Source organism: Vigna unguiculata, chromosome 10, assembly GCF_037176805.1.
Source record: "Vigna unguiculata cultivar grain cowpea cultivar isolate G323 ecotype 2 chromosome 10, ASM3717680v1, whole genome shotgun sequence".
Classification (NCBI taxonomy): Eukaryota; Viridiplantae; Streptophyta; class Magnoliopsida; order Fabales; family Fabaceae; genus Vigna; species Vigna unguiculata.
Genome location: NC_140801.1, coordinates 1,398,652 through 1,418,063, shown reverse-complemented (window position 1 = coordinate 1,418,063; position 19,412 = coordinate 1,398,652). Strand labels below are relative to the sequence as shown.

At 28.0% G+C, this 19,412-nt stretch overlaps 2 protein-coding genes across 6 annotated transcripts; both read right to left on the bottom strand.

Moving 5' to 3' along the window:
* Window positions 1-522: 522 nt before the first annotated feature.
* On the bottom strand, window positions 523-8,863 carry LOC114166166 (Protein kinase superfamily protein). 5 transcript variants are annotated; one of them, XM_085667747.1, is made up of 16 exons: window positions 8,475-8,863; window positions 8,322-8,383; window positions 5,725-6,621; window positions 5,576-5,636; window positions 5,425-5,487; window positions 5,057-5,120; window positions 4,860-4,953; window positions 4,438-4,521; window positions 4,247-4,336; window positions 4,121-4,148; window positions 3,454-3,966; window positions 3,308-3,369; window positions 2,814-2,923; window positions 2,650-2,737; window positions 1,289-1,606; window positions 523-732 (listed from the first exon to the last, which is right to left on the bottom strand). In XM_085667747.1, the coding sequence occupies exons 1-15, from the start codon at window positions 8,785-8,787 to the stop codon at window positions 1,337-1,339; spliced, it is 2,799 nt and encodes a 932-aa protein (XP_085523873.1). In that variant the 5' UTR covers window positions 8,788-8,863; the 3' UTR covers window positions 523-732; window positions 1,289-1,336. The 5 variants fall into 5 exon arrangements, with proteins under 5 accessions (XP_085523873.1, XP_027906644.2, XP_027906646.2 ...); XM_028050843.2 differs by having other exon boundaries at window positions 523-727; XM_028050845.2 differs by having other exon boundaries at window positions 1,316-1,606.
* Window positions 8,864-12,264: 3,401 nt separating this feature from the next.
* LOC114165059 (protein mago nashi homolog) lies at window positions 12,265-15,101 on the bottom strand. The gene is made up of 3 exons (XM_028049709.2): window positions 14,783-15,101; window positions 14,506-14,682; window positions 12,265-12,665 (listed from the first exon to the last, which is right to left on the bottom strand). The coding sequence occupies exons 1-3, from the start codon at window positions 14,999-15,001 to the stop codon at window positions 12,606-12,608; spliced, it is 456 nt and encodes a 151-aa protein (XP_027905510.1). The 5' UTR covers window positions 15,002-15,101; the 3' UTR covers window positions 12,265-12,605.
* Between the last annotated feature and the right edge of the window lie 4,311 nt (window positions 15,102-19,412).

Here is a 19,412-nt window from a genome sequence, read left to right as displayed (position 1 = left end):
ATTGTGATAAATGAATTTGTGTATGAGAGAGTATATAGGTTTTATATTGTATTTTATAACTCGTGATGTATGGGATGAATTTTATGAAAATGATTTCACCATAAAAGCAATACTCCGATTTTAAAATATCTAAGTATAACTTCAAAGACTTATATTAAAGAAAAATCAGAAAAGTTGAGTAAAATTGTAAATACGTTACTACTTTAGTATTTCGAATCAGAGACTGTATAGTAATGTAATCTAGAAAATTATATCAAATGCTGTCATGTACATTTTTTTTTTTGGTGTTGATAGCCGTGAAAGTGTTATAATTGAAACACTTATCGAAAATTATATATATCAAATACTTTAAAATGCATGTTTTATTTTTCATATTTTTGTACAGTTCGAGAATGTCCAAGGATGGAAAGGAAAAAAGTATTTGTAGAGATATAATAAATTATTCTTAAAGTATCATCAATCACATCTTTTATATCAACTAAAATATAGTGAATTCAGGCCAACATCGATGTAGCCTCAACGTGATGAAAGACAACTATAATGCATTCTTATCATTTATAATCGATTACACATGAAAGAAAAATGACTTTAGACCACAGTAAGAGTGTTTATGTTTATACACTCTTTTAATCCATTTCATAGCACACCCATCTCCATTTGATCTCAAAATCTCAATGCATAAGCTAATTATCTCTTCCCTTGCATGTTACTCGCTTCTACAACAATGCTGCACTTTCAAAAGTAAAATGGCACGTAAATATTATAATTTACTGTCAATTTTTTTGTCACAAATATTCTACGTGCTATTTATTAAAAAATATATTTTTTATAACTTTCATAAAATACATTAATAAAATAAATTTATAATTTAATTTAAAAACAAAACAGATTTTTTCCAAATAATTTAAAAACAAACAAATATTTGAATACATTAAATTCATCCTTATTTGAATAAAACCATTCAAATTTATTGAATTTAAATTTTGTTCTTTAGATAAAAAAACTAGACTTAATATAAGATGGAAAAGGCATAAAAAAGACAAGAAAAATAAATAAAGAATCGTCTAAACCTACCCGAGGATGACAATACTCAAAATAAGATTAGATGACACTTTACAGTAATAAAAGAATAAATACAAAAAAATTGTAGAAGTTCAAATTTGAAGAGCTTACACTACTCTGCACTTGTTTCTTCTGAAATAGGAATAGGAATATATATATATATATATACAGCCATTAACAAGTATAGAAAACCTCTTAAAAAAAAGTTAAAGTAACAACTACTTACGCGTTAGTTGTTGCTTCCTAAGAATACCTGCACTTTATGAACCACGTCTCAGATTGCAGCAGAAGCTGCTGCAGCCTCCGATCTGATAGCGCGTTGCATCATCCTTTGCTTTCTCAGAGACTCGTTAAGTGAGTCAAAGAATTGATGTCTTAGAACATCTTCAGCACTAAGTCTATTTCTTGGATTAACTGTTAGACACTTGTCTATCAAATCAAACAACGATTTCGGGATCTGCTCAAGAAATTCTGGTCTCTTTGTGTGAGTTTTGCACCAGGCTTCCAAGTCCAATGGCTGCAAGTATCGCGCATCAAGTAACTCCTGCAAAACAAAGAATATTATTAACTAAGGTGACTAATAGTAATCACAATCATTTTGCTTCATTTACCATAAAATTCCCGTATTTTAGCATATTCATAGTATAAATGTGTACTTTGTTTAACTAGTATACAATGTATTTCTAATTTTACTATCAATATAATTCATTTTATTAATTCTATTACTTATTAAAGTATAATTACAGTAAATAATAATTAGCTGCAATTATTTTGTAATTATTTATAATCTTTAACTAAAAATGTGTAACTATTAGTAAAGGGAATTTCTATTTACAATAATTTACATATTTTTTAATTGTAAATAATTCAATATCAATTTTTCCTTACTCTATCTATTACTAATGTAATTCTTATAAATATAAATCACTTTACTACTTTTATTATTTATAAAAATTAACTATAATGAATAATAATTATACTCAGATATTCTGTAATTATAACGTTATAATAATTCATAAAAATCTTTGTTTTATAATTATTTTTATTTTAATAATAATTATTATTATTATAATATATAATTTTTAATTATATTTTTTATTTATAATTATGATTAAAAAAATATATAAACACTAATTTCAAGTAAGAACTAAAAAATATTAAAACAAGAAACTTTTTTAAAAACATTTTCATCGAAAGGAAATGCAAGTGAAAAACATTTTAATTAATATTTATATGTAAAAAGGAATTAACAACTTTACTGTGTAGTGACCTGAATTCGAAGCTATTAAACTAAGCATAATACGTTGATTAAAGTAACTTTTGGGAAACTATCATCTTCAAACATTCACATTTATTTACTAGTAAACACTGTACAACTTTACTAATGAAGTTTAACCAGTAATCTACCTACGGAGACAAAGATGGTGGTTAAAGAATTTAATAGTGTTTGAAATCTCAGAAATAAAAGAATATTCATTTATAAATATATTTTGAGCAAAACTTAATAACAATAATAAACATTTTCATTGACTTAGATTATTTCAGTTTATTATTTTCCCATTATATTAAGGAATAAGAGATCATTACCACAGGAAAAGACACTTCACGGTCATGTAACTTGGCCACTTCCCAAAACTCTTCGCTGCCCCGCAATTTAACAATTTCTTTTATGTTCCTGAAACAAAATTCAGTTAGCAAGAAAAGACTAACGGACAAAATCATAAGAAATGAATTTGGCAGGTGAGTATTACTGTTCCGGGTCGCCAGTGAAAGGAGTCTTCCCTATCACCATATACAGTAGAGTGACGCCAGCTGACCAAATATCAATCTTATATCCCTGATGCTGAGATCTTAACAAAACCTGAAGAAAAGGTAGAACCTTTAATTGAAACTACCGAAAAACAAAGCTTTGCATAGTTAAAAGCAGTAAAATACCATCTCTAGGAAACAAACTTAAATCTCGCATGTATATAAGAAGAATACCATAAATTTAGGGAGTATTATTTCCACTTTGGGGTCCTGTTTTCTGATAAACCTAACGCAAATGCTTCACTTTAAACTTCCTAAGCAATATAAAAGATTATCATTTTTAGTGCTAATTATGTTGCATATTTTCTTTGCTATAAGCAACTAAAAATGGCACTCCCTATGACAGCATACTATCCACATTTCGATCAACATAAAATTGAGCCTCTAATTGGGTGAAAAGATATGCAAGTCAATGGAATTGACAGCACGATCTTACCTCTGGTGCACGGAATCCTTTGGTTCCAACACATGAACCTTCCTTCTTCTGTTTTCCATCTCCTGGAAAACACATCAACAGTTAATGTGCTTGGGGGAGCACTAACAGTCCTCAGAAAGCAAAAAGTTTTGTAATTAGAGCCATACCTTTGCTTCTCAATAATCCCGCACCAACAGTAGATGAATGCAGAGGCATCGGGGTAATATGAAAAATCTTGCCATCTACCCTGCTTGAGGGAGCAGTAACCCTTTTCCTTTGAGAGGAAGGACCTATTATTGAACTGTTGTTTGTACATTTCATAGTATTCACAAAGCTGATAAGCTCCTTTCTTCCGTGGGAAGGTAAAGGTTCCCTGAGCCTCTCTGCAGAAGCAGTCCTAGTGCTAGCATCTCTCGCAGAAGTTATACCCGAGCCGTCTGTTCCTTGTGCTCTATGAAAACTCCCACCAACCATGTCGGGACCACTTTTCCGAGGACCATTAAAAGCCTTTTGTTTCACATGCCTATTAAGTTCAGAATAATTCTTATAATCCGCTAAGGCCCTTTTATTGGATGTTAAAGACTTGCTGCCTCCAAGGTTCTTGCCTCGGACCAAAGGGGCAGAACGAGAAGAAAGAGAAACATTATGAGATGATGCAACCAGGTTGGGTTTTGATTTACCTGAAGAGAAGCACAAATTAATTAACCAAGTAACCAAGAGGCACCAGTCTTTTATTTTATTAAAATTACAAGGTATAATGAGAAAACCAAATATTCAGCCAGCTCTTCTCGTTGTCAAAAGAAAAAGAAACGGATAAGTGAAAAGAAATCTTACTTCCAAAGTTGTTCTTCTGCTTCAAATCCTATAGAAAAAATATTGAAATGCAGAAATCCATCAGTGTCAAGGTTAAAAGAATCACTGTCAATACTCTTGACAGGGAGCGGAAAGAGAAGCACCTACCATGGCAAGGTTGAAATCAATAAGGTAGCCTCTGCTTTGCTTTCGAGAGAAAAGGAAGTTTCCAGGTTTAACGTCTCTGTGAACAACTCCCTACATTTAGAGAGCTCGAATTTCTCAAAACAATTGTACTTATTGTCTTACTGTCCTTTTCAAAGTCACATGAAATAATGATTGTGCAAAGCGAAAAATACCTCTTTGTGCAAGCAATAAAGGGCCCTGAACAGGCAATAACCGTACCATTGAATCTGGAATAAATCAATTTCCTTTTTCAAAACCTGCAAATTGAGAATGAAAAATTGTCTCCATTAAACATGAATGTAGTAGAGCAGCTTAGAGTATTCGAATGAACCCATTAAACCAAGATGGAAAGAGACACAATGTCTTGCATATCTTTTTCCAAAACCTCAAGAAGTAAAAACTGGTTCCATTGAAGAGGAATTCCAGAAAACGTCAGGATTCTTATGAGCTAATCAATCTAACGTTGGGAAAGGCTAAAAGGGGAATTCATCTCCGGAACTCGATTGATTGATAAGAAAAAATAAAAATGTACGAAATAGAAAACAGATATTTTTATCTGAAGAAAATATAAATTTTACACCGCTTCAGCAATTACCTCAGGTCTCTCGTGCTCAACATGCTCTAAAACAAAGCAGTCGGTGTTGTCATTTTTCAAAGAACCTTCATACCTTATTATGAAGTTTTTACCACTGAAACATGAGAAAGAAATATTAAGACATAACAGAATGCATTGCGGCTTAAATATAAAAAAAAAAAAAAAAAGAATATTGTACTCTTGTGTCTTATACTTACCCAAAACGCTCGAGCATATTCCGTTCAGTAGTTACGTGGTTTTTATGAGCATTACTATGAGGACCTGTAAAATCACAAGTATATATTGGACCATCAATATCAATTTATTAAAATCCGTTATGCCAATTATATAGTAAATTAGTACAAGTATAGTAATACCGAAATGACTACATACAAAAGAATAGCTTCCAGTTTCTATTATAAGTGGGAAAATGAAAGCGAGAGGTATGAACTGAATTGAAGAAAATTATGCGTCACTTTCTAGTATTCTGCAAATAAAGGAGATTTCTCCCGTTTTCCTTTTTTGGTTGTAACACTAATAGCACAGGCACATAATTAATATCAAGGATAGGTATCATTTCATTTACATTTTATTGCAACCCGTTTTCCATCGGTAGTTCTTTGCGCACGGTAGACAGTGCCATAACCACCTATATAAAAAAAAAAAAAAAACTCTCAGCAATTTAAATATTTGTTCCATCAAGAAGGAAGTGTAGGAGAAAGAAAGAGTCCAAATACCTGAACCTTCTTCTTCCTCTATTGTAAAAGCTTCAAATGATGGATATGCTTTTTTCTCCACCTGATTCAAAAGAGTAACCAAAATGAATTAACCTCTTAATCAAATGGTCAAAATGATGCTAAAAGGCACATGCTAAACTACAGCATACCTTAGAAGTAGCGGGAATATTTTCTGCTTTGTTCTCTTTATGATTTTGCTTCCTCGTTGCAAGTTTCTGATCATTTTTAAATTGATCAACATTTTGTGGAACATTATTACATTTACTGCTGGCTGGTGACTCTTTTAGAATTTGTGATTTAGGGTGCAGATCATTCTTCTGTCCCCCCTTTAATGTGCTGGAAGATTTCAGAGGCCGCTTGGGATTTGAAGAGGAATTGGCTCTTTTATAAGTTATTATGTCTATCTCACCCTCCATTGTTTCCAAATTTATTGCATGGCATGGGTTCTTTTTTTGCAAACCATTAGTCAATTCTTCTCCACAGAGTGCAGCATTGACCATCTGAATGACATCTACCTTGTCTCTATTTGAGCCAGTATCATTCAACCCCTTCTTTGAACCACTTTGCAGTTCATCATCTTCATCAGGTCTTCCTGGTAGATTTTTACATGCATTACTTTCACCCGTACCACTTTCCACATGATTAATACTATTTAGTTCAGTACAGTCATGCGTAAATGCATCAAAACAATCCATTTTCTTCCCAAATCCAAAACTATTAGCATCAATTCCGTTCTTGAATATTGAGGAATCTAACAGAGCACGATCAATACGAAGATTACATGCCATGAATCTGTTTACGTCCGCTAGCTTTGGACCGTTTAAGTCTTTGATAATTGACTTACAAACCTCTTCGTTAGACATGGTTGGGCTGGCATCATTATTGGCTTGCCTATGTTTAAAATTTGGCATTAGACAACCTGAACATTTTTCATTTTTATCAACAGGCAAGGGGAATACAAAATTCCCGCTACCTATGTTCTGTGATTCAAATTTTATTACAGGGAAGTTTCTTTTCATCAGAGCCTCTGCAGCATCAGCAAAACTCTGCACGCAAAAGAAAAATTCCAGAGATTGGCACCAAATTCAGCATTCAGCATGAAATACAACGATTGCCAAATAAAAGACATATATCACTCTATAGAGATGATTAAAGATGCACCTGTTTAAACAACAACTCTTATTAATATGTGATTATTATTAGCTACTTATAGTAACTAATGAGAAAAGGTCTATAATTAGTATAATACTTGTTTTTCTTAAAATGAAAAATAGACTTTTCTAATTATTATGATGTTTAATTTTTAAATTGATTTTTTTTTCATAAAAGACGAAAGCCAACCAAACTATGAACTAAGAATTGATATTTACTTCTTAGTTAATATTAATATACTAATTAATAACAAGCATTTATTTCTATAGTTTTATTTTCCACCTAACTCTAATGCATCCTAAATGCAAGAAAATGAGTGTCACTGTCGAATTTCAAAGCCACAGTAGCTAAAGCACAATACCAATGTTTGATTAAAAACACGCCATTGTGATTCACTATGTAGTAAATTACTTTATCATTCAAAGAAAGTGCTACATGCCCGCGATGAGTCCAAAGACAACAAATTTATACCCACAGAAATTGAAATTTACCAATAATACTAATGCTGGATCATCTCAAATAACATTACAATATAAATTAAACCTAATTTGACTAAAAAATGTTGGCATTTTTTTTTTTATTTTCAAGTTGAAACAATTTTATGTAGCTATAATGTATAATTAAAAAATACTGAGTTCTCTTATTCCCATTTTTTATAAATAAAATACCTAAGCATAAATTACATTACTTCAAAATAAATTTTAACCAAAAATCAACATTGCAAATTATCACCTAAACACAATAATAATCATCACCACCAAAACGGTTCTATTTCTATTTTATTCTCCTGAATATATTATAATAGTCCAAAATGCAAGAAAATGAAATCAAGCTATTGTCATGTCACACATTATAAAAACAAACTGCAGTCAAACCCAAATTACCATTCCACGTGCGTACGACCATCTACAAGCAGGCAGAAACATCACTGCCTTTAGATTCGTATAAGAACCTTTAAGTTCTCATTGAAATACAATCTAACGTGATTTTTTAGTTAAAGTGCCCATATGTGATTATATATTCGCGTTGGATCTAATCTCGGTTATGATTTGAGTAATGGTTTAAGCAGTTTTTACATTGATAAAAATATATATACTAACTTTTAAAATAAGAATAAAAACATTAACAATAATTTATGTCAATCAAACAACAATTCTAAATGTTTTTATCAAACAAGAATCTATTATACAAAGGCAAACACAGTAATCATTGACCCCCAACCTAAATGGTTGTATCCCTACTTTTTTCAACTAATTATTATGTCTCCTAAACGCAAGATAATGAAACCCAAGCACGATCAAGCTACTCTCATATATCACAGGCACAGAACAGTCAAAAAGTAACAGTGTCAGAAGTGCAAATAACAGTCAACAAGCAGCAACAAAAGTCAGTGTATTTAGATTAACATGGAATTATCAAATTTGTCATTGCAAAGCAATCTATGGTATTTATTAATTCTTTATCTTAATGTTCACCAAATTGGATGCAATACTGATTTGTGAATAAAATGAACATAATTCAAACCACTTCAAAATTAGTTTCAACCAAAGCCATTACTCAGACACAAAATAAGATAAGAATGAGAATGGAATACCTGGAAAGACATTTCTCGAATTCCATTTCGAATCGCTAACCTTTTGTGTTCTACTCCATTTGCTGTGGCAAAAAATTTCAATTAAATCAAACCATTCATATAAATTAAACACTAAATCAGAATCCTAATTGAAAAACATTTAGAGAAAATCACCTTCCGACGAGTCCAATAGTAACTTGCGTTTCCTGAGACGGTGCGTCTGGGGTTCAGGTGAGAGACGAAGAGAGAAGAAACTTCCAAGTGCAAAAACCGTACTAACAGAGGGCGTGACGAGTCCGTTGTCTGTGACAGATAGTGGTGAACCAGGGAGAGAACTGATGTAGCAGACAAATTCTGGCGAGGCGGCGAATAATCGGCACTCTGCGGCGAGGCGTGAAGGATATACTGCGTGGCCAATTCGGAGAAGGAGTGCAAAGAGATGCCATGATTTTTCTTCGAGATCAAGTTCGAATTCGAACTCAGCCATGGATCCAGATTCGGATCTTGTGTTTGCGATGCAATGTGGTGCAACAAGGTTTGGTTTGGAGGGAGAGAGAGGGAGAGAGAGGCGGGAACTGAAGTAAAGAAAAGAGTGGTTTGGAATTTTTGATTGGGGTTTTGTGTTTGGGCCAATTTTCCCGCTTCTTTTTGGGAGATAATCTTGTGTAGACTATAAGAAATGAGACACACCTGTAACCCCAAATCTTAACCGTTAGATAAGTTAGATGTTTTTACAAACTAAGACTGGTCTTCGTTACACATTGTAATAAATTATGGTAATAGGTTATAAGTTTTAAATTTGAGTTCTATACAAATTTTTATTGAGATTACACTGCTACAGTATAAAATTTAAGATCTAAAATTTTAGACAAAAACTAAATTATAAAAATTTTAAAATTAATTATTTTTTTAAAAGTAACTTTTCTAAAATAAGTTAAAAAAATATTAAAACATGATTTTACAACTCTTACATTACAATAAAAATTATAATCGGATTTTGATATAATACTAAGTCAAAAAGTTATATTACATAAACATTTAAATAAATAAAAGAATTTAAGGATAATTTAGGTTTGTATAAATTAATTGAATATTTTACTACCAAATTAGATTTCAAATTCGTTCAGAATAAACTAATTACCTTTTACTTTAAAACATATTTAGGTTGGTATTATTATTTTTTATTTCACACATATTTTAATAAAATTTCGTGTAATTTGAGTTTTTCATTATTTATTTATTATTAAATTGTAACTATTTAAAAGTGTGTTGATTAAGAGAATAATGGTTAATTTAACAGTAACATGTAAAATTGTAACCAAAATAGTTAAAGTGATAAAAATATTTAAATTTATAATAATTAGATAATTATGTAATTGTCTTATGTGTAAAACTAATAAAAAATTACTTAATCAAGTTTTATGTCTAAAATACATAATATATAATTATATACATTTCAAATATTTATTAATATCTTAAATAATAATTTCCATTTTTAATAATAAATTAATTATAATTAATAAGAAATTTAAAAAAATTAACAAAAAAAGTATGAAAATTAAAACTAAATATGACTATGTTCATAAAAACTTAAAAAAGGAGTTTTACTTATGTTTTATGTTTTATTTTTTAAACTTTATAAAATTGCATCAAATTAAGAATAACTGTCATAGGATCACTATTTAAAAATTTAATAAAGTATTTGATGCAATCATTTATGGTATATATAATATATATATATATATATATATATATATATATATATATATATATATATAAATGCATTTTTTAAATATGCGTGATATTATGTTAGTAGGCGATGATAATGTAATGTTATTAAGTTAATATATAAAATTAAATTAAATTTATTAAAAATAAAGTGAAATATATCAGAAAATATGACAGAATAACTGTTGATAAATAGAGAAAAAGATACGAGCATAAATAGACGGTTTTATAGAGAAGTTTATAAAAGTAACGATCAATTTTCAAAAATTTAATAAATAATTATATTTTAAAGGGTAAAATTGGTATTTTGAAATATGAACACAAAAGAAAAAATATACACTGTCACACCTGTGTGTATGCATTTTTTAAATATGGGTGATATTATATTAGTAGGTGATGATAACGTAATATTATTAAGTTAATATATAAAATTAAATTAAATTTTTAAAAATAAAGTGAAAAGTATCAAAAAAAAATAAAAGAATAACTGTTGATAAATAGAGAAAGAGAGGAGAAGCAGAGATAGACAGTTTTATAAAAAAATTGTAAAAATAGTTGTCAATTTTTAAAAATTTAATAAATAATTATATATTGTTATAAATATAAATTGGTATTTTGAAATGTGGACACAAAAGATGAAAATTTATATATTGTTATAGATATAAAATAAATTTATATTTATTAAAAATAAAGTGAAATGAATAGAAAAATTATTGTTGATGAATAAAAAAAAAGAAAAAAAGATAAACAGTTTTATAGAAAATAGGTGAAAATAATCTTTAATTTTAAAAAACTTTAATAAATAATTATATTATAAAGAGTAGAATTGACATTATGAAATGTGAACACAAAAAAAAAAAATCTCTTTATATATTCTTATTTATATATTTATATATATATAACTGTAAACCAGTGAATTAAAAAGTATTAGATGAGTCAATTTAATTTAATAATTAAACAATTATTCTGATGGAAATCTATATAAGAATGTACAAGTGATTTTAAAATATTAAATTTTTTAATTTGTAAAATGTTTACTGTTGATTTGCAAATCAACATTTTATAATATTTAATATCCATCGAAAATGTTTAAACTAATTAACTAAATTATGGAATGTTAAGATATGATATTTTTTCAAATAATTAAATAAGAAACAATTCAATATTAATTTAATAATTTTTTATCACACAACTTAAAGTAATATATATATATATATATATATATATATATATATATATATATATATATATATATATGACTTTACAAATGGAACAACAACAAAAATAGGAGAATTATGTGCAATAAAATATTTAAACATTCCTTTTGCTTTTATAAAACTCGTTTCTTCTATTAATTATTGTTATGTTTATACAGCTGATGTTTTGTTACTTTTAAAGCTTTTTTTTTCTTGTAATCGATAATTTCTTTATTTTACGTGTGAATGTTTTAATCGTGTATAATTGTTTCAATCTTTGATCAATAAAATTTAAAATTTTAATCCAATTTAGTCTTCAAATTAAAATTATATATATATATATATATATATATATATATATATTTAATCATTTTAATCAAATTTAATTAAATTTATTTTATTTAACATTTCAAACATATTTTATAATAACATCTGAATTATTTATACATTTTCACTTCAATGTTAACTATGAAACACATTTAAAACGTCAAATACTTTGATGAAAATTACTAAATCCAATTTTTTTCTAAAATTATAAAATTAAATTAAGTCAAAATTTTGAATATGGACCAAAGATAACTTTATTAACTTAGTTTTATTTTCCTTTATTTGTATCTTATGTAAAAAAATATCGTAATTTAGAAGAAAAAGAATACATGCTATAAATAGACTTAATTTCTAATTTGATTGGAATTTTCTAAAAGATTTTCAATTTTATTTTCAATTTAGTCCCTTAGTTTTTTATAAACATTATCTAAAACATTAAATCTAATCCTCTCCATTAATTTGGATAAACGCATAATTTTTTATTGTGCGGAGGTAGAACGGTGTAATAGAAATGTGGCAAAATGTTCAAGTGTTGATAAGAGAAAGGTAGGTGACAAGTATGTTGTTTTGAGAAATTTGAAAGTTGCTCTAACTTGTTTCCATTACTGGTTTGTTTGTGCGTGAGTTATGCCTAGGTTTCCTTCATCTTCATATTGTTCATGTGATGCATCGGGATATTGACCCAAAACTAAATAAACTGTGTACATAAAATATTTTTCCATCTCAAAGAAATCCTCATAAAAGTAGTAGCATAATCCTCATAAAAGTAGTAGCATGTTCGCATCTCATGCTCACAAACAGTAATTCCAGAATATAACATTTGGGATGATTCAACTCTGAAAGCAAGGCAATGAAAGAATAATAACTTAGTCATGCATAAAATCCGATCCAATCCAATCAACATTTTAGTACAAGGACTACACCCTCGAATCCAAAATTCCATTCCATGTGAATATAGAACCAAATCATACTCACGATAATAAAGTCACTCTATCAGATGTTGAACTCCATTAACAAGGTTCCAAGAGGAAGAAAGCATGATACTGAAAGCACCTTAGATAGGTTTGATCTTGAAGTGAAGTGAAATGAGAGAGAAGACAAAGCACTTCAAATCCTGTAAACAGTAATTATAAAAAACAGAACCAAAAAAAAGGCATTAGTTGACAAAATATGGCATTCACATGTGCTAATAATCACAGCACTACCCTTCCTAAGACTTGGTGAAATATAATCAGGAAAAGGGATTTCCAAAATCAGTTAAAATAACATTGGAGTTTTGAAAATGAGATTCTTACATTATTGGCATTAAGGCCAAAAGAATTTTAGCTTCATAACTAGAAAGTTCTTTTCTAACTCAATGCTGACCATTTAATACAACAAATTACATAACCATAAGCCAGCTTTTTTTTCATTTAACCTAAAACCACTTGAAGTAAGTTCACAACACCAAAGAAGAGTCCTTCATTTGACTTCAACTGGACACATCATAAAACTAGCCAATTCCAAGTTCAAGCTATGACCAAGAACAGCATTTCAGAATTATTCATGATGATATATTTCCTCACTAAAAAATAAATAAATAAATAACAGCAATTACTCAGGATAATTTAGAAAGCATTCTGGATGGATGTAACTAAGAACAGGACCATCAAGAGTAACTGATGCTCTGATATTATCACCCTTAATTATTTGAAGCGACGAAGTATTGTCATAGAAGACATAAGTTTTGGGCAACGTAATTTACAGTGCTTAAGGTATGAATCATGTGAACTAGAGAGCACATTCAGGCTTCCTTAGACAGGACAAGAGTGAAACTGAGTCATATAAACTTTTGTTACTCATTCTAATGTACAGGGTTTAGGTCATGTTCCAACATCATCAGGTTCCGGTATTTTGTTACACTTACTGATGAATTATACAATTTCCAAGTCATTGGGATGCAATAATCCCAACAAACTTCAGCGTATTTCCTTTCCTTCCAAGTTTGACAAAGACACTATTAACTTTAACACTAAACATACAACATTCTCAGTAGCATGTGTGGCCAATATCTAAGTCCTATTGCCGACATGTGTATTGTGTGAAATGAGCATTGAACTCTTACAAGAAAAAAATAATAATGAAAATTCCTAAAATCTATAATAACCATTTTATTGGAGTTAACTAGGTAGGTTATATTCATGTATTTCAAGAAAAGAAAATCACATATCCAATATTATAGAAGAATAAGTCAACCAAAGAAACAATAAACCATTGTGCAATCACTCCTATAAGATTGTTCAAACACTCTAATATAGTATTTCCATGTATTACTTTATTATACTTGTTCCAGGCCAAATAAGGGTCTTCTATCAGCTGTAGTTTCCATGACCTATCAGAAGTCTCCAATCCATAGTTTTAACCCTGATTGCTATTGAGAATTTTACTTGTAACTGTGTATCTTGTACACAAATGAGTAATCTTATTTATAATGAAAAGGAGGTATGGTAAAAATAAACAAAATAATAACTAATAATAGGAAATATTTGCTAAGATGTTTCCTTATTTGCAGTAATCAAGCAATACTCCTCTATTTAATGTAATAAAATCATATACTCAACAACTGCCTAGTTCTTTAGATCCTTAACTAAGATACACCTATTTGTTTTTCTCATCAATCACCCCCAATGACCATTTCACCCCACAACAAATAGAGCATCACTGTTTCACCCTCGTAGTTCACCTTATCAAGTCGTGAATACAACAAGTATGAACTAAGAAAAAGAAAGCCTGGAAATTTCAGTATTCATGCTTCTTCACTGAAAAGGTAAATCAAATACCACGGCTTCTTGCCATTTGTGTGAGAAAATTGCGAGAACATCTTTCCATGGCCGACAAATTATTATTCATCAAATTGAGCATGCACAATTCAAAGCCTTACATAAATCAATCAAAACTCAAAACCACAATTTCACCTGAACAAGGTAGTAAAAGATACGAAGCCCTTCCGGGTCAGCACTGCTCTGAACATCCACCAAAGATCCAATTTTCGAGGTGGTGAACGATATGTGCTCATTCCCCATAACAATCTCCAGTTCCTGCCGCCCCACCCGGTCCGGTTCCGGCCAGTTGTTATCATCTTCCCTCATAATCTATCCATCAAACAAATAGGCAAATTAACTAAACGACGACGAATTCACAAAACGACGACAAGGGGTTAACTTAGTTGACGAGTCCGTAAATTAGGGTTACCTCGCTTTCGGCGATGATACGACGGCACTCGCGGAGAACGGCGGGAGTGAGGTAAACCTCCTTGCGGATGATGGTGTCGTTTTTGTAGTTGGAGTTGTTGGCGTAGCGGAGCTTCCCGTCGGGGCGAAACTCGAACTCTAAGAACTCGTGACCGAACTTCCCCTTGTGACCGACGTAGTAACGGAGGTAGAATTCGTTGTTCTCCTCTTCGCTCCCCATTGGAACCACCGCGAATCGAAGTTTCGTGGAGAATTGTGTGAGTGAGAAACTTCGGAGGGTTTTGTGAAAAAAAGAGATGAACAAGGAAGGAGAAGAACTGCAGAAGGGTTTTTTAAACGAAATTCAATATTTGTCACGTTTTTAAGTTTTTCAATTTTTCAATTTCTTTGTTTCATTTAACACGTAAAAAAAATTATTGAGTTAAAAGGATTTGTTTTTAGTAATTTATAGAATTTTAAAAACTAAAATATATTAAACTTTACAAATGAATGAAATTCAAGCTTAAACACTAAAAGGCATATTTACCTTTTTCTAAAATTGTATTATAATTTTATAAACAAAAAATAATAATTAACGTTTGTTTTCTATGTTTCATTAATTATTTTTATAAATACTATCAACTTTATTTGTCTATACCTATCATATATTTATATATACCGGCGTTTGTGCTACATTACTATGTATATGTATTTTCTGATACTGATATAAATGATAATACTATGTGATAATAATATAATATTATTAAATTATTATATAAAATAAAATTATATTTATTATAAATAAAAATAAAATAATAAAAAAATTAATCGTTAAAGAATAAAAAGAAAAAAACAATTTTATAAAAGATTAACAAAAATAACCATTAATTTTAAAAAATTTAATAAGTATTTATGCTACAAAGAGTAAAATTAATATTATAAAATATGTGAAAAAAAGAAATCTTTTATATATATATATATATATATATATATATAAATAAAGAGGATATTTGTTTTCTTTATACACAATTTTTATTCTTATTTTGTATTTTATAATATTATTGTTAACTGATTTTTTTGAAAAATATAATTGTTAACTATATTTTGGAAGTAATCATTATTTTAAATATTTTTGTATAAAACTATGATAGGTCTTTTGTGTATTACATTTGTAGCTTACTAGCCTGTTATCCGTAGTCTTTTATTGTTTTTTTTAAAATATAATTATTATTATATTTCTCTAAATAAATTTAAAAAATATATATTTAACTATTAAAATTATATAAATATATAAGTGTGTATTATTTAACTATTATAACATATATTTTTTATATAATATATATTTAACTATTATAATTATATATATAAAATTGTTATTATATATAATATATATTTAATTGTTATAATTATGTATATTATTTATTTATATGATAATAATATCACAATATATTAATATTTTGGGATGATTATTTATTATCTGTTTTAGAAATGTATTAATTTTTTTAGGTCATGATTATGTTTTATATTTTGTGATTGTAATTTATAACTATTTTGAAATTATATAAAGGTTTTAATATGATTTGTTATATCTATTTACTATGTAATAAATTTTGAAATATCCATTTGTTATATTACCATAATATAATATTATAGTGTATATCTATTTGTTATCCTGACATGATACTAATAATAATTAATAACTATAAATGTTGAAAAGAATAAATCTATTTACCAAAAATTTAATACAATAAACTTTTTTATTATGAAAAAATAATATTAATAGAAAATGCAACAAATCACGCAAATATAAAAACCACACAAAAAAATATACACATAAACAACTTAAAAAAAATAAAACAGATATACAAAGAAAGATGTGGTTAGAGTAAAATTGTAAATATATTCGAAATATAATCCCGTAAAAAATAACATTTATAATCTATAATAATATATAAAAATATTTTCTCTTTTGTGTTCAAATTTCATAATATCAATTCTACCCTTTATAATATAATTATTTATTAATTTTTTTAAAATTAATGGTTATATTTACCTATTTTCTATAAAATTCATTTTTTCTTATTTTTTTATTCATCAACAATTAATTTCTCTATTCATTTCACTTTATTTTTAATAAATATAAATTTATTTTATATATTAACTTAATAATATTATACTATTACCACCTACTAACATACTATCATTCATAATTAAAAAATGCGTACACACAGGCGTTACGCCGGTGTGTCCGCTAGTTATATATAAAAAGAATTTCTTCTTTTGTGTCTACATTTATTTATTATTGATTTACTCTTTTATAATATAATTATTTATCTATTTTTAAAGACAAACAATTATTTATCTCTTATTTTTTCCATTTATTTTACTTTATTCTTAATAAATTAGATTTACTTTGTATATTAATTTAGTGAACTTTATAATTGGTAGAAAAAACTTATGAACTTTATAATTTTGTAGGAAATAATTATCCACGAAAAATTACCTCCCAATTAAAACAGCAAAAAAAATATTTTCTTGCAAACTTTTATAACAAATTTGCAATAAAAAAAATTTGAAATACAAAAAATTATAGTACTGGTAATACCAATAATAATAATAATAATAATAATAATAATAATAATAATAATGGTTAAATATGTTTTTAGTCTCTTAATTTTTAGTGAATATTGAAATTAGTCTCCTCCAAAATTTTAGCCCAATTTAGTTCTCTAACGTTTGGTACATGAACAATTTCAATTAAAACTCATTCAGATATCAAATTAATTTTTGATATTTTATATATGCTTTTGAGATTACCCATAATTTGTTAAGTGTTGCTCAAATGTTAGAATGTTAGTGAAAGGTTACAAGGTCTCATTTGAAAATAAAGTTTGTATGATAAAAAATGCTAACAACATAGAAGTATTCAAAGTCTACGTGAAAGACAAAAGATTTGCGTTGGATTTCATGAAGGAGGAATGTGCTACAAATAAAGTGAGTATGAAAGAGGGATCAAAATCAGAAGATAAATATCTCTGGAAGAAAGTAGATGTCCAAGTGAAGAAAGTAGATGGAGGTTCACATTCTAATATTCACAAAAGGTCAAATGACAATACATTGAAATCCACACCTGACAAAGAAAAAGAAAATGATATAAGAAGAAATATAAAGGATGATGCCAAATTAAAGAAAGATGTGATGCCATGGAAGAAAGAGAAAAACAAAAATTACAATCACAAAAAGATGAGAAAATCAAGCATCAAAAGATGGAAAATCAAATCTGAAGATATAAAATTTAAATAAACAGATACTAAGCAATGAGAAATGTTGAAGAATATTACTAAATATCTTTTTTATTTAAATTAGTTTCTAGAAAATATTTCAGTTTTAGAGATATATTTCAGTTTTAAAAATTAGTTATTATTTTAGATTAGTAGTGTGATATTCTAAATATTTTATACTTGATATTTTGTTATATTTTGCTTTATATATATGATATATAAATAAAATACAAGAACATGTTCATCCGTATAATATATCACGTGTATCTCTTATATATCTCGTATCTCTCTTATATTTTCAAAAGGCCTAAAATTTCCAATAAATATCCTTAATAAATTTTAGTGACTAAATTTGATATTTACTTTTTTATTTATAAATAAGAGAAAATGAATTTCAAGAAATGAAACTGATGTAATTTCACATTTGACTATCCAAATTTTTATATGAAAAGTTGAACTGAAATTCACACATTATTTTTTTTTTTCTAAGAAATGTATTAGTAGTGTGGCTATTTAACATACATTGTGTACAATTAGAAGGAGATGGGAGGCTTTTATGACCTTTTTTGTTCGTTGTATAACCACACATGAATACCCAAAGTAAAGACAATTTCTATCAACTATGGGTAATAGGTATTAAATCAGTTATGTGTTATTTGATATGAAAAAATGTATGTCTATCGAACACAACCATAAACTAATCAATATAAATATTTATTTATATTTTATTGTCCAATCTATCATCTTGAAAGTAACTCTTGTCATGCATTATTGTTGTTGAAAATAATTATTGTGATGTGCTATGTTTTCCACGTAGGCTTATCTTTTTAGCTATTTTTTTACCAAATACTTTCCATAAATGTGTTAAATTCTTAATGCATCATACACATGAAAAAAAATTCAAATTCTGAAATATAATTTCCAATTATCTAAATTCACATTATTTTAAATCTAAATTCATATATTTAGATTTAAAGTCTAATCCATTTAATTTCATTTAAATTGGATATAGATCGAATATTTTTTGGATTTTGAAAACTTAAAATAAATATGCGTTTATTTCAGTTCAAATTGTGAAATGTTAAGTTAGACTAGACCTAAGTCTTAAGCTCGTGCAAGGTTGTGCCTAATCGTATTAGGTTAGAGTTAAGCTACGTTGATATGACTCTGTCCAAGTTTATATCGAGTTCAGTTCGGACAAGTATACATTCAATCAAGTTGGAGTGGGTTTAAGTTCATTCAATTTACGCCGACTCGGGTCCAAGTCAAGTTAAGTCAAGTTGGACCCAAGTGCAACCATGATTGAGTTGAATTGGCTTCAACCTAGGTTTAGGTGAGTTAACCCAATATTAGGTCATGTAAAGTCATACT

What these genes read in the sequence shown, in the direction of transcription:
- LOC114165059 (XM_028049709.2), bottom strand. Translation starts at nt 15,001, where the DNA reads ATGGGGAGCGAAGAGGAGAACAACGAATTCTACCTCCGTTACTACGTC. An exon ending in GTATCATCGCCGAAAGCGAG is followed by an intron (nt 14,683 to 14,782) that starts GTAACCCTAATT and finishes TTTGATGGATAG; the next exon opens with ATTATGAGGGAAGATGATAA. An exon ending in TCTTTTACTACCTTGTTCAG is followed by an intron (nt 12,666 to 14,505) that starts GTGAAATTGTGG and finishes TACTGTTTACAG; the next exon opens with GATTTGAAGTGCTTTGTCTT.
- LOC114166166 (XM_085667747.1), bottom strand. Translation starts at nt 8,787, where the DNA reads ATGGCTGAGTTCGAATTCGAACTTGATCTCGAAGAAAAATCATGGCAT. An exon ending in ATATTCCCGCTACTTCTAAG is followed by an intron (nt 5,637 to 5,724) that starts GTATGCTGTAGT and finishes CTTTTGAATCAG; the next exon opens with GTGGAGAAAAAAGCATATCC. An exon ending in TTCACTGGCGACCCGGAACA is followed by an intron (nt 2,738 to 2,813) that starts GTAATACTCACC and finishes ATTTTGTTTCAG; the next exon opens with GAACATAAAAGAAATTGTTA.